The 15,444-nt window shown below is 42.6% G+C and overlaps 1 protein-coding gene across 10 annotated transcripts in view; it reads left to right on the top strand.

Moving 5' to 3' along the window:
- Positions 1-3,453: 3,453 nt before the first annotated feature.
- The window catches only part of TCF4 (transcription factor 4), a 407,611-nt gene continuing 395,620 nt past the window's right edge, over positions 3,454-15,444 (top strand). For 6 of the 10 annotated variants that reach the window (XM_062201704.1, XM_062201701.1, XM_062201705.1 and 3 more), the window contains exons 1-3: positions 3,454-3,962; positions 6,046-6,137; positions 7,731-7,803. In XM_062201704.1, coding sequence (XP_062057688.1) covers positions 6,066-6,137; positions 7,731-7,803 — 145 coding nt within the window. In that variant the 5' untranslated portion in view covers positions 3,454-3,962; positions 6,046-6,065. Of the gene's footprint in view, positions 3,963-4,726; positions 4,744-5,096; positions 5,183-6,045; positions 6,138-7,730; positions 7,804-15,444 lie in introns of those variants that run through there. The other 4 variants (XM_062201700.1, XM_062201699.1, XM_062201706.1 and 1 more) reach the window with 4 other exon arrangements.

The raw sequence follows: 15,444 nt of genomic DNA, 5'->3' as shown, positions 1-15,444 counted from the left end.
AATCGATTGTTTCTCCTCTAGAACAGCGTCCCTATATATATATATACATATATATATAAATGCTAGCAATGGTTTTTTCAACACTGAAATTTAAAGTACTTTTTTCTTGTTAAATACTTGAGCTGTAGAATCAGGTGAGCTCAGTTGGGGACAGGGAACACTGCAGGAGCTAGCTGGCTCACAGTAATTGGGAAAATATCTGCAGGCATTTCTTCCTAGAACTTGTTTGCTTGCTGTTCTCCAACTCCCAAGACCTTCTCTCTTATCTGAAGAGCAGTTTCCTCTGCTTACTCATGGTTCTTGCTTCCCTAATAGCTGTGGCTGTCACATGGTGTGGGTTCCTGGCACTGGCATCGGCCACCTGATTCCAAGACATGTCCAATCCACTCGCCATAGACCAATGGCCATCTCTTCCTCTTATCACTCCTGTGGTCCAATCTGCTGGGGCTGGAAGGCAGGATAGGAAGGAGATGTGCGGCAACACATCAAGTTCTACCTTGCTATGGACTAAGTGTTAGGGCCCTCCTCCATGCCCCCATTCATATGCTGAAGCCCTAACTTCCTGGTAGTAGGAAATGGGGCCTCTGGGAGGAAGTTGGTTTGAGATGAAGTCATGAGGGTGAAGCCCCCATGATGACATTAATATTCTTACAAGATGAGAGACCTGAGTGCTCTCTGTTTCTCCCATGTGAAGATAAAGTGAGAAGTCAGTCAAATGCAAGTGAAGAAGAGAGTACTTCCCAGAACCCAACCACACCAGCCTTTGAGCTCAGACTCCCCAGCCTCCAGAACTATGAAAGTAAATGTCTGCTCTTTCAGTCACCCAGTGTATGGTGTTCTGTTACAGCAGCCCCAGCTGACTGGGGCATACCTCTCTGTCAGCATCCAGACAGGTCCCAAGGCAGGGGAATCTGTAGATGAAACAAGGCACTCCAAAAACATATCTGGTACTTTTTTTTTTTAATTTAAGTTTTATAGGGTCCTTTTAAGGCTCTCTAAAAAGCCTCCAGTCCCCACATGTATATTAGAAAGTATCTATTCTCTGACAGCTCAAGAAAAGGACAAAACCCACATTTATTCCTTAATTTAAAAGAGAAGGGTAGTTGCATGGCTGATTGTGGGGTCAAAAAATCAGCCATTGAGTAAAAAGTTACTAGACTGGTAATTGGGAATCCTTAGACCCAAAACCTGATCCTACCACTGATTTCTGGGTAGAATCATTTATTGCCTTTGAAATTCAGAGGAAGGGGGAATCTTAAAAACCTAAAAGTGAAAAGGGACTTCATGGAATTATCTAATCTACACTCTGCATTTTACAGCAAAAGTCATTGACATTGAGCCTTAGGTCACAGAGCTGATTAGAGGTAGAGCCAAGGGAACTTTTCTCTCAAGCCAACATTTGTGATCTTTTCATCACATCATTTTAGTAGGGTCCGCAGAGAGGTTTTATGTCGAGAACCACAGATAATGCTTGTGATAACGCGGAGTCAAGTGGTGCCTAAATGTAAAATACTATTTTAAGATGAGAACATGGAATCTTCACAACGTGTGAACGGACAGGAAACCAATCTGCAAATGCCCTAATTCTTTTTCTGTAAAAACTTACACATAAAGAAAAGATCCTGAAAATTGATCTCAACTGTTATTGCCACACATTTTTGACATAATTGGAGATTAGGATGTTCCCATTGACAGATGGCATGAAGGAACGTGGAAGTTAAAGTGGACTCTGATGACAGACTGCCTGGTTTCAGAGATGGGCTCCTTCATAATAGTAATGGTTGTGACTTCAGCAAGTTTGTCTCAGTTACTAAACTGCTGCCTTGGGTCAAGCTACTCCATTTTACTTGGTTCTGTTTTTCTTAATGTTAAGAGAGTAGTTACTCCCTCCACAGAGTCATTCTCAGGATTAAAATGGCCAATATTTATGAAATTCTTAGCACAACGTTTGGCACACATGAAACACACTCTGTTACTTGTTATTACTGGCTTTTTCCTGTTGGGAGACGTAAAGACTGTTCTATTAAAATAAGGAAGCCTCCATTTAAAGTTCTGTTGGCTAATTAGAGATATTAGTTCATCAAGCTGTTAGAGATGGGGAAAAAAATCTATTTTTTAGTAAGTGGCAAGTTTTAAAGTTTTATTTTTTTATTTTTAAAGATTTATTTATTTGAAAAGTAGAGTTAGAAAGTCAAGGAGACACAAATATCTTCCACCGGCTGGTTCACTCCTCAAATGGCTTCAAAGGATGGGTCTGGGGCAACCCAAGATAGAAGCCTGGCCCTCCATCCCAGTTTCCCACACTGCTACTGGGGCCCAAGTAGTTGAGTCTTCTGTGGCTGCCTTCCCAGGAACATTAGTAAGGAGCTATATTAGAAGTGGTAGCTTGACCCACTGCCCCACAACCACGGCCTTTTGTTTTGGTGTTCAAGGTTTGCTTATTTCCTCGACAGAGAGTGTGAGCCCAGCTGTGGTTCACTCCCTACAGGGCCCCAACGGAAGGGGCAGGACGAAGCCCAAACCAGCAACCAGCAACTCCATCTGGGTCTCCTGTTTCCCCAGGAGCCCCAGCAGGGAGCTGGCTCGGAAGTGGAGCAGCCAGTGTTGGGAAGTGCTCTGAAATGGGATGTCCACGTCGCCAGCAGTGGCTTAACCACTGCGCCACAGGGTATACCTGTAAATACTGAAGTGATTCCAGCGTTATCCACGTCCTGTGCCAAAGTCGTGAAGTGGGCTTTGCTATTTGTGTCTTTCGGACCAGAAAACCACCTCCAGAAGGTAACTGCTGGGCCAGAACTGTAAGCTGAGTCAGTCAATGCCCTGTGGTATAAAGTCGATCTGAGTGTACGAAGCAATCAACGAAGGTCTTCTCCAAGTGACCACTTCCCGGACTGACCAAGTTCTCACGCGGTGGCGGCGGCGGCGGACGGGAGGGACCCACGTCCCTGTTCAGCCAGGAGGGACCCCTTGCGGCTCAGGCCTCGCCACGGAACCCGCTCCACACCGCAGAAGAACCCGGGCTCGGGTTTGCTGTTGGGGAGGCCGCCGCGGCCTCTTCCGAGGCTTCCTCAGATTGGGGGGGGGGGGGGTCGGGGGATTTGATTCCCCCGCGTTAAGCCTGCGGAGTTTAATTCGTGTATTTGTTCAGGAACTACACTTTCGTGTCAAAGAGCAGGGACGGCCAAGGAACGGGAGCAGGACGAAGCGCGCGCAGGAGGGCCAGGCCGGCCGTCGACGCCGGCACCGAGCGCTCTCTGCGCCGCTCCACGCGCGGCGGACCCCGTCGCCCGCCGGCGCTCCCGGAGGAGGCGTGGCCGGCGCGCGCCGCCATCTTGGCGGCCTCTCTAGGCCATCTGTTTACCACTCTATGGTCGCCCGCTCCCGCCCCGCCCCTCCCCAGTCATTGTCTGGAGGAGCAGCCGCGGCCGCAGCGCCTTCTCTTTATAAGCCCGCAGTGCCCGGATGTGAATGGATTACAATGTATCTTTCAGGGAAACCTATTATTATCAATGTGACTCCACGGGGGAGTCAATGGTGATGAGGAGGAGGAGGAGGAGGATGATGAGACACCTCTAAACTTGGAGCAAGTTTAAGACTTTCTAAGAGGAGAAGAAAAAACACCCACCAACGAGATTTGTTTGAGGAACAATTCTAACTACCCAGTGTTGATTTTTTTTTTTTTTATAAACCATAAGAAAAAGTTGTTGGATTTTTTTTTTTAATGAATTCTTTTTTTGGGGAGGGCATTTTGTTGCAGTTTTATGGTGGAAAATGCAAAAAGCAGAGCCAGGTGCATGATCCTGTAATCTGTGGATATCCCTGGAGCAGGACTGAGTACCACTTAAAATACTTTTTTGGGGGATACACATGTGAGATACTAAGTACTTGCAGAAGATTTTTGTCTCTCTTTTTAAAGTCTTTTTTTCCTTGGAATATTGTGAACAAATTTGTGGCCACTTAAGGTAACGTTACTATTTGCTGTCAGAGTAAACTGTTTGTAATTGAATTGAATTTTTAAAATGTCGATTCCCAGTGTTTTATGAAAACAAAAGGAGCAACCTACGGAATAATCGCCAGTGGGAAGAAGTGTGTGCATGCATCCTGTGTGTGTGCTCGCTCCTGCGGCGGCTCCAGGGCGTGTGGAGTGTGCTAGCACACGCTGCAATAACTAGGGTGCACAGGCTGGATCCAGCACGCTCGGTACTACCCGACGGTAGGACGGTGAAGCCGAGTTTTTATCCTGAAAAGGGACGTGGAGAAGTATGTTTTAGGAGCATGCAGGGCCTATGCTGTTACATGTGGAATTAAAAACCAGCGCGGGCGAGTGGGGACTTCGCGTGCCTAGGAACTCAAGTGTGAAAACAAAACAACATCCATCCCCCAAAATTGCCTTTTTTTTTTTTTTTTTTCCCGTTCTTGCGAAGTTTTTAGCCGTACTGTTCTGTGAGTCCAAAGGGAGGGGGAACAGTGCGGGGCTCGCCCCCGACGCAGGACTACCCGGACCAAGGTCTCCCCGGCCACATGCGGCGGGGTCCCTCCGTGGGAAGGGAAAATACGGGTGCTCCTGGCAAAGTCTTTTCGCATCACGTGTGTCGCAGCCTGGTATAAACTTGCTTTGCCGTGTGTGGCCGTGCGAGCGCGGGGGGCCGGGGGCGGGATGCGAACTCGAACCAAAGTGGCTCCGAGGGATGGCACGGGCCAGCGCCGACCTGGGCAGGCTTCAGACCGTAACTGAAAAATGAGGTGCTCCGCGAATTTTCGTTCGTGTTTTTTTTTTTTTTTTTTTTGGCGAGGCGGGGGGGGGGGAGGAGGAGAGGCGCTGAGCCGCCCCCCACCCCCCGGCCCCGGGGTGGGGTGGGGTGGGGGGGCCGCGTCCCGACCCCGAGCGAAGCCCGCGTCGCCCCGCCGGAGCCCCCCCACCCATGTCTTTGCTGAACTTGCAATTCCGTGCGCCTCGGCGTGTCTCCCCCTCCCCCCGCGCCCGTCCCCTCCCCTCCCCGGAGAAGAGAGTTGGTGTTAAGAGTCAGGGATCTTGGCTGTGCGCGCGCGGATCGGTAGTGGCGGCGGCGGCGGCGGCGGCGGCGCGGGAGCCGGCGAGCGGGCGCAGCGGCCGGGCGGGCTCAGACATGAACGCCGCCGCGGCGCCGGCGCTGCACCGGGAGCCCCTTCTCGCGCGCGGCCGGTAGGTACGGGCGCCGGCCGGGCTCGGCGGGCGGATGCCCGGGGCGGCGCGGGCGCGGCGGCCCCCACGCGGCTCCGCGCCTCCCGGCGCGCCGGGCAGAGGCTCCCCGTCCCCGCCCGCCGCCGCCCCCCTCCCCGGCGGTGCCCACTCGCGGGGGGCCCGGGACTTTGCCAAGGGCCTGACTTTAATTTTTTACAGCCCTTTCTTTCACAAATGAGGGTGCTGGACGCCGGGCGGGGGTGTGTGGGGGGGGACCCGAGCCTGCGCTCCGCCCGCCCCCGCCGCCGGCCCTGTCACCCCTCCCCCTGGGGACGTGCTCGCCCCGCGGGGACGCTCGTCCGCAATTTCTTCGGAGCGACTTGGAGACGCGCAGGGGAGCGGCGCGCGGGGTGCGAGCGCCAGCAGTGCCGGGGGGTGGGGTGCGGGTGGGGGAAAGTTGAGACCGGGCCGTCCCGAGTAGTTTCTCTTTGCTCTGGGATCCATTCATTTCTCGCTCTACCTCCTGTTGCATAAAAGGATGCGCTCACGAGCGGCTTTCTTTCTTTTCTTTCTTTCTTTCTTCTTTTTTTTTTTTCCCCTTCCTGGATTTGGTTTTCTAGTGGATGTTACCAGTTTGATCGTCTCTTTGGAAATACAGTATCGCTTTTTTTTTTTTTTTTTTTTTTTGCTATTGCTGCCTGTTCCATCTTAAAACAAAAACAAAACCCAGCAACAACTCTCCCATCCCTCCCCCTTCCCACCACCTTAATCCCACCCGCCCCTACATCTCCCACCCCCCACACCCCAGTCTCCAAAAATCCGATTGTGTTTTCTCCAAGGATTGGGACTGGATTTTCTGATTGCGGTTATTTCCATGTTTCTAGGTTTGTGTGATTTTGCTAAAATGCATCACCAACAGCGAATGGCTGCCTTAGGGACGGACAAAGAGCTGAGTGATTTACTGGATTTCAGTGCGGTAAGAAAGATTGGTGGAAACTCAAAACACCCAAACACTTCAGCTAGAAACCAGTAGTCGTCTAAAGGACAGTGTAATTTTTAATGGACTGAATCCCTGGTAAATACGAAGGTCTTTTGACAAGTTTTTAACTAAATTTTTTGGGTGTGATTCAAGATTCAGGCTTTTTTTCCCCCCCTGGAGTCTTTAATTATCTGCCTTGAATTCCCTACCCACTGATGCCCCAAAATAATGGAGTCTCACCCCAGTGGAAAGGAAAAACCAGACACCCCTAAAACTTGGCCGTATCTGAACTCTGAGCATACCAGTACTCTGCGTACTGCTAGTTGTTTTATTATTTTCTGGAAGTGGAAAACAGGAGCCTCAGTTGTCTGTTTAAAGTTTTAACTGATGGTGCCTTGGGGTGAGTAGGGACTGTGTGTAGTCCTCCTAATTCCTCTTCCTGGGATTCTGAAAACTCCATTGGATCTGCTGAGCTGACCTGTAGAAGCCTTTGGACTATTCTTGCCAGTTTCCTAGACTGGAGGTCAGCACAAAGCGGACCTGCACACTTGTGGAGTGTCACGACTCGACTCTGGTCCTTCTCCATCCCTTCGCTCCCCTTTCCCAAACCCAGTCTCCAGCAGGTCAGGGGAGTTCACGTTTCATGCCAGATGAGTTTGATGGAAGATGCATTTGTGAAGCAAAATACAGAGAATGCACAAAACACACCAATGCAGTCCACACCGCCTTCTGAGTGGGGCTCTTTCACGCTGCTGCTGCTGCTGCTGCCGCTGCCGCTGCCGCTGGTGCTGCCGCCACTGCCACTGCCACTGCTCCTCTCCTAGCCCTTTTGGAGAAATGGCTTTCGGAAGTTTTGCCAGGAAACGTAGCCCTAGGCAGCTTTGCAGCCCCCGTTCTGCTTGCTGCACTTTCCCCCTTCATTCCTTTGCTTTTTGCAGTGTGTGACACTGGGAAGGTGTGCATTATCCACCACATACGTGGAAGAAGAGGGAGACCAATTAGGGTAGAAATAAATGCTGGAGAGAGAGGGAGTGAAAGAGAGAGTGAGAGAGAGGGTGGAGAGAGAGAGAGAGAGAGAGAGAGAGAGAGAGAGAAGCTTGCTTCCAATTGCTCTCATTCTAGAGACGAAATGAGAATTTAGTGCAGGTGGCACTTTATTTTTATTTGGGTTCACATATGACAAGCAGATCCTATACAGGATGGAAATGGACCTTGCCACGGTTATGGCCCAGGTTTTCTGTATGAAACAAACAACTTTTTTGCTTCCTTCGTCAAAGTAGTGTTTCCTAGAGAGGCTGCTGCCCTCCAGCCTGAATCTTGCTACCATTATGGGGAACTGTTTGTTCAACATGTACTAGGACTGTGTGGCAGTCTAATGACCTGAGGAGAAAGGAAGAGCAGCGTGGTGATGGGGAGGGCATTGTAGTGTGGTGTCTGCTGTAGTTTTCAGTTGGCTGGTGATGTCTTTTACTGAATAAAACCCTTAGCGTAAATTCCAGGCTGTTTGGTAAGAGTATGAAAGGTCTTTGATGAGCTCTGAAGGGCACAAATGTCTTCTTTTCAACTGTAATATTTCTTTGTTTCTTGTAGATGTTTTCACCTCCTGTGAGCAGTGGCAAAAATGGACCAACTTCTTTGGCGAGTGGACATTTTACTGGCTCAAGTATGTAAATTCTTTTCTTCCTGTGAAGTTCAATGTTCTTAGCTGTTCCTTTACACATTGTGTGTTTCTTGGCTCTGTTGAAGGGTTCTGAAAAAGGCGTTGAATTTTAGCCTAGAAATGATCTGGTTATTTCATCATCCATCAATGGTATAACTTACACAAAATTTTATCTTTTGTGATTAAAATTAGGCCTTTTTAAAATTAAATCAAAGACACTGTCTCAAAATTCCATCACTTAATTTGAAAGCAATTTTCTAAAACATTTGTAATCACACATGGGAATATAAGGCCAGTGTTAATATAGGGAATTAAATTAGTGATCCCTATTTGAAGATGGGGGGAAAAATTTAAGTTTCATAAAAAGGAAAATGTCTTGTAAATAATATCAGTGATTAGGTACTGTGTACAGTTAACCCTTTTAAAGAAGTTTAGTACTTAATTTTGTGGTTGAATGCTGTGTAGGAAACCATCCCTGAAAAGAGCCTCATGCTAATCTGAGAGGCAAAATATGAATTCATTTATATTTAAAATATGCTTTTCATTGCTTTAGCGGTTTCCTTTCCCTAATCATTTACTTGCACAGTGAATTTTTGTGATATTTTAAGTTGTAAGTTTGGAAGGATGTTTAACACTTTATAAATGAAAGATTTTTGGGTGATGTTTAAAAAACAACGCTATTCACAAAAGAAATCTGTGTGCACAGTGATTATCTGGCATTTAAGGAGGAGTTGTAGTACAGGGCTATTTGAATGTCTTATTAAAATCAAAGAGTGAAAGTATGATATTCTTTTACAAGGTTTTTTTTTTTTTTTTTGTCCAATGAATTTTAAATAAAAGGAATCCTGCATTGTTGCCTGCTAAGCTTTAGGTGCAAGGCTTACATCCATTTATGCTTGTTAACCAGCTGCAGTGGCTCAGGAGTTCTGGCAATGGTACATAGCAGTGCAGGCAGAGCACTTTTCTTAGGTCTCACTGGTAAATGTTGACATCTTTCAGTTGTGAGATGCTAGTGGACTAGTCTGTCAACCATGAGTATAATTTCACATCTCTTAATTTTCATTTGGTACAGTAGCAATGAGAGAAATTGTTGACCAATGTGATTTGTGTCATTGGTGAATTTTCATGAAATTAATGAGTTTTAAAAGTTCCTCATTTCCAAATAAGTTACTTTTTCTGGCCCCCATGAGTTAAGGGAATTTTTGTCGCTTTATCACTTGATTTACAAAATATGAGATGCTTCTTATAGTCACAATTTAACTTGGTTTTGGTCCACTTTGGTTAAAAAGTAAAAATACATATTGACTGTATATTTGTGTTTGTGCTGTCCTGGACCCTTCCATATTCCCCCTTTGCGGACTTCCTTAAGTGTTTTGTTGTGTTAGTATTACATCTTGGACATTTGTGTGTAGTTTCTCTATATAACTTTGAAAATAGAAAATAGGCATTTTTGAAGTAACAATGAGCACAGTGCCTCTCGTAGGCAGATTCATTTGTCATGTTAAACACAACGGGAACAGTAGCTTACCTTTTCCCTGACAGTGATTCTTCTGATTTTACTTAAGGAATGCATATTCAATTAAATCCAAAAAGTGGATTATGTCAGGCAGGCAAAGAGAGACACTGTTTTCAAAGTCACTGTGAAAGACTCCTTGCACTGCTGTGAAAATGGACACATTTGGAGGAACTCCAGTGTATTAGTTTAGATGCGGTTTAATAAAGTAAAGTGATTAGAAGTATAAAATTTTGTTGTATTTCAGAGGATAACTGTGTGTGTCTGGTCCATTTGAATTGTTCACTTTTAAATGAAGTCCTGGCTTAAGTGATCATGTATCCTAATTTACATAGTTCTGAAGAGAACTATATACATATATATAGACACACACACATATATATGTATACAGACATGCACACGGTTCTTAGTGAGGCACGTTACAGTAACTCCTGACAGTGTAGTGATTATTTTCAAGGTGTTGGACTTAAAGTTACATTGTACCAAAGGTATAGTTTTCAGAACCAAATATTTACCTTTAAGAGTACAAAGTGCAATGGTCTTTGATTCTGCTTGCCTTGATGGAAGATGTGGAGTATTCATTCAATCAAATATGATGGTATTATATAGGGTACAGATTGGCGTGTTGATTTTTTCCTGTCTATGAAGATATATTTGAACCCAGTGCTGTTAGTGAAGAAGATGGCTCATATTTTTACTCAATAAATAAAGCAATCACTATTAAAGCATAACAAATTAAAAAATAAAAAATAAAAAATTCACTTTTCTCTTTAACTGGAAGGATGGACTAGGAAACTTTGGGTAGAGAAATCTTAATTTAAAGTCAGTTCAAGTTAATACCGGTTGCCCTGTGTGGACTCAGATGTCACTTTCATGGGTCTCTTTGAAACTTGGATCCAGGGGGAAGAGAAAAAAAAAAAGATCTAAACTATAAGTAAACTGTTTCTGTTTGAGAAATCAGCTATATTTTTTCACAGTGAAGCATGGCAATATTTCATGCTTAAAGTTTCCAATAGCTTTTGATTCCATTAATACAGGATGCTCCATTGTGATTTGCAATGTGAGAATGAAAATAAAGTGTGGCCATATTCTCTTTAATCTTTCATTTCACAAACATGGTTTTTCCTACCACCTTAAGAAATGGTGAGGCTGCTGGGGAGAATGGAATGTAACCTGAGCTACAGCCCGACATTCCCAGGGAGCATTTTTCACATGAAAGGCTTTTGTCAACCCTGGAAAGGACCAGCAGTTTTTGTTTGATGTTTGCAGGTGTTCAGCAGAAAGCACTAAAACAATTCAGCCATGATGGTTCAGAGCTAAGATGACCTTAACACGGTGGATTGGTGGGCTCTGGGATTATTTTTAAGAAATAGTTATAACCTATATGGTAATTTATACAAAGGGATTTAATATCCGCTATCTTCATTGATCTTAAAACACACTAAAAGCATCCACATGCCTGGATGACTGGAAAATTATTCTCATTAAAAAATATGATGGCAGAGTTACTAAAGGGGGAAAATGTACCTAAAAAGTCTGTGATTTATTGATGAGCTGGCGGTTTAATTTTCCAATAGAACAAAAGTATAGTTTAGATGATTATGCTCCAGTCTTTCATGAGGAAAGCTAAGCACACTAGCTTTGGCATCTTTTTAAAAGGTGGTTTTAAAGTTGTGCCACTGGAATTGTGTCTACTAAAGAACTTGTTAGATCAGCCCTGACCACATCTGGTACATGTATTTACAGCTAGTCTATGATGGATTCTACATTTTCCTCTCTTAGTTTAAAAGTTGAGTTTTTTTCACCCTGTAAGTGTTTAGTTTTACTTAGGTGTTCGGCTGCTGTGAAAGGTTGCCAAAGGAACGTGTGTTTGAACAATTCAGAGCAGTAGTAGAGCATAGCACATCTCTGCTGTGGGTCATTTTGGAAGAGGGAGCGCATTTGAGGATCCTGTGAGTTAAACTGTATCCATGTGAACCCCAAAACCAAGCATCAATTTAGTAAATTTTGTTGAGGGGAAAAAAAAAGCAGTTCATTGGATAATTTTGTAAGATGGAGAATTCACGTGGTTAGCATCCTGAATTAATTTCTCTGAGTTCATGGTGATGAAAAAGAAATTGCTCTCCCCTTAAGTTTGTCTGTTGAGGAGAGCTACTTACTATCATGTGTGTGTTTTAAAAGTCTTCCTATTGGCTTTTTTTTTTTTTTTTGTAGAGTGCAGAGCAATTTAATAGGTTAAAAATAAATATAGTAGAATTAAATTCATTATGTTAGAATCAGAATTTTGGGGATAGAAACCCCGCAGAGTAGGCTGCCCAGTGCCTCCTTCATACAGCCAAAGAGAACTGAAGCCCAAGTTTAAGTTTCTCAACTGTGCTTTTATTTGTTCTAAAAAAAACAAGTTTTGATTTGCTAATTCTTTGTAGTCCTCTGCAAATCCTTTATTGGAAATAACGTTAATTTCAACACTGTTTTCCCGTCATTTGTCCTGTATAATAGGTATCAGGATTTGTGTGCTGTTATTCGTGGAAATAAATGCTTCTGTATGTGCTTGTGCCCTCTGAATGCCCCCCCCCCCTTTTCCTTCTTCTTTTAAGGGGTTTGGAGCTGAATTTTGGATTGTTGACCTCTTTTGCCTGGTCTTCTCTGTGGCTATTTGCACTGTGTTAGGTGGAATAATAGAGTGTGAATGAGGGTGGCAGACATAAGGAAAGTACTTCTCAGTGTGCCAGGTGGTGTGCTCTACACCTTGAGTTTATTGTGTTTTTTAATCCTCAGAAGAATCTAGTGCGATCTAGTATCCTACCCAATGCATAGATGGGGAAACTGAGATACAGAGATTTTAAAAACTCGCTTGCAAAGCAGCCAGTGAAATTTAGGTTTTCAGCTCAGCCATGCCTAGCTCAAAGTCCTTAGTCCTTTCATTCACACTTGCATGCACACACACATGCTTGCATGCACACAGAGACACACAACAGTCTGATGCAGCTCATTGTTTCGAGATGGTGCAGGTGTGGAATATAATATTGAGACTTGGCATGAAATAGTGTCCATGATCTTTATAGTAGATAGCATTTTAAAAAATTAAGATAATAGTATAAACCATACTAATTTTTCTTGCCTTTGTGTCCACATATGCCATCCCATTTATGATGGATTTGTATGTCACTTAGAATGTCTCTTCAATTTTACTTTTTTTAACCAAGAAAATATAGTAGATATTGTACAAGTTGTTCTGCTGTACATTGGTAGTCTACATGGGTACTAATAAACTACTTCATTTTCAGTTATTTTCATGTATTTAGACCAGAATTTAAGGTCACAAAGCCTGATTTATTAATATCTAAAACAATGAGGATTTCCAATCTATAAAGTTAAAAGTTTTGCAGTTCATTGTTAGAGCTTTGAAACTTAATATTCAAGAATAACAATCTTAATTCTATCTGCATCACAAAAATAAGCAGTTTTGAAGTTTAGAGATGTCTATTACCAGACATGTGCTTAAAATGTTAGTTTTCTAAATTCAGAAGGAAGAAGCAGTACTCTATTTGACACTGACTTAAGTAAATAAAAAGCATTAAACAAGCGTGGGGATCCAAGAACTGTTGAGACTGAAATGCTTCACATTTTTGACAGCATCAGCAAATTATCCTTCCCCTACTATTGTAATGAGGAAATCACTTAAATAACAGATGAACAGCTAAGTCACATAAACATATATAATAGAACTATGTAATGAAAGTTTATGCTGTTAATTGCTCGAATCTGTCTTAAATGCTTAGAATCATGTAGCAGTAAAGACTGTCATATAAACAGTTTTGTTTTGAGCTTAAAATTATTCCTTTTTGCTTTCATCTGCTATGATAAACAAAGTAATTTTGTAAGCTTTACAGATCAAACATTTACTTCTAATGGTAAACTACATTTTATATTGGAAGTTTGCAACCTCGTCCAAGGCATAGAGTTGAGTCCTGGTGGCCTCAGGCCTGTGATTTTCAACGTTTAGTATTATGATGCTATTTAGATCAGTTCCCATAAGCCAAGATAACAGATCTCAAGTTGCCTAATAAGGAACATGGTGTGTTTTGAAATGATCTTCAGTTTACAAGTCTTGAACCAAAATGTTCTTGGCCAAATCTTTAGAATCTATATGTATGTTGATCAAACCAGATCTTTTACAGACATAGTGTTAAATTGAAGGAAAAAAAATTTTCCTTTCCTTATTTTTTTTTTTTTATATTCTATGTGCTATTTTTTTTTATGGCCAGGTGTTCTTCTAAGTTAATTAGATAGTGCTAAGTTGTAGAGAAAGTAAAGTGCATTATAGGTTTTTGTTTTTTTTTTTCCTTTTTTTAAAAGGTTATTTTCGTTACTGGTTTCTCATTACCTTGAGTAAAATTTTCAGATTTGGCCAGCAAGTTTATAAACTGACATGTGAGTTACCCATTCTTCGAATACATGAGCCCATTTAGACTCGACAATAAGGCATGCATATGGTGTTAGCTGGATGCCTAGGAACCATGACTCTCTTCATGATTAGGAGAAATGTAAGAGAGGAAACAATTTACCCTTTATAGAGAACTGGCTAACACTTTGCTACAAGTAATGTGTGTATGTATATGTGTGTAATGTATGTCTGTATATAAATATATATATATGTATATAGGTACATACACCCACATATACTGATACACATATTTATTTATGTCAAACTTGCAGAAATAGAAAAAGTGTTGAAAAGGTTGTCAAGTTTACTTTCATTTTAAAAATAAAAAAGGCCCAGTTAATCAGCATATCAAATATCCAGGTGTGTTTAAAATCAGTTTACGTGGATGAATTTCAGGGCTGCAAGAAAGTGTTTTATTTAAAGGTGCAATCACATGAGTGTTCAGTTGGATGCTTTTGTACTTTTGTGTGACAGTTAACATTTAATGAATGAAGTTCTGGACTGCCTTTGGTGGTAATTACTATAGGTAGTTTGTTAACTGTGATCCATTGTTGGATGTGCCTCTGTTGATTTGTTTCACAAACAAATCTTTATGTGTGCTGTAGGATTTGTACATTACTTTTTCAGAACCTGTTTCATTTGCTGATGTTGATGTTGCCTCTAGAAACTTTAGCTTAAAAATTCTCGTATGCTAGAACGCCTCTTTGATCAGAATAATTTTAATTGAATTACCCAATTCATGAATGTCAACTTTGGAGATATAAAACTTTTGCATTCATATCTTCTAGGAATCCAAAGACATGGCACAATCTGCTTTTCAAGCATATAATTTATACAAATTTAAAGATACAAGAGACTTTACAGATGCCCTGTGAATTTTTTAGATAACGGGCCAAGGTTTGAGAGGTTGAAATGTCTTTTGCCCAAATCATTCAGTTGGTTATTGGCTGTGATAGGACACAAATACACATGTCCTGACCCTCTGGTCAAAGACCTCATGCTGCTTTTAATTAAGGTTTGAACTTAATCCATTGGTACCAACTGTATGTCTCTTAAGAAGAGGAAAACTGTTTAATCTGCTATTCTGAAAATAATAATAAAAATTGAGATTGTGTGAGAGAGAGAGAGAGAGAGACATTGTAATCCGCCTTGCTTGTCATCACGTGTTCTAATTTGGGTAAGGCAGTTGACGAATAACTGTTAAAATGTATTGTGTTATTAAAAATAACAAAGTAAGACCCATGATTAAATATCAGGGCTGTAATTTAATCTCGGGGGTTCTGGTGCCGCTCATAAACCATTTGGCTTTTTCTGTAACAGATGACGTCAAAATACAGCTTGATTGAATTATGGCTGTGGGTTCCAGGAGCACCTGCTTGTGCCCCCTAGCTTCATGGCATGTCAGCATTTCCATTACAGACTGTTTTTCCCTGACATTTTTAACTTCCAACAGTTAAACTAGAGTGATGGTTGGCATGTAAACTTTCAGCCCCTTAGGAACAGACTATTTTCTCAATAAAACAGAGAAGGTGGTGACAAAATCCCATTACAGAATACCTTTTAGAATCTTCTTCCTTGCTCTAATCTTCCATTAATTTAAACATTCCCTTTTGGGGCACTTAGCTGAATTGCAAGGCATCCAAATGGAAGGTTTTTAATCTCAAATTTGCCAAACCAAGACTTA

Source organism: Lepus europaeus, chromosome 9, assembly GCF_033115175.1.
Source record: "Lepus europaeus isolate LE1 chromosome 9, mLepTim1.pri, whole genome shotgun sequence".
NCBI classification, from domain to species: Eukaryota; Metazoa; Chordata; class Mammalia; order Lagomorpha; family Leporidae; genus Lepus; species Lepus europaeus.
The sequence above is the reverse complement of the archived record's forward strand: the minus strand, read 5'-3'. Positions and strand labels throughout refer to the sequence as shown.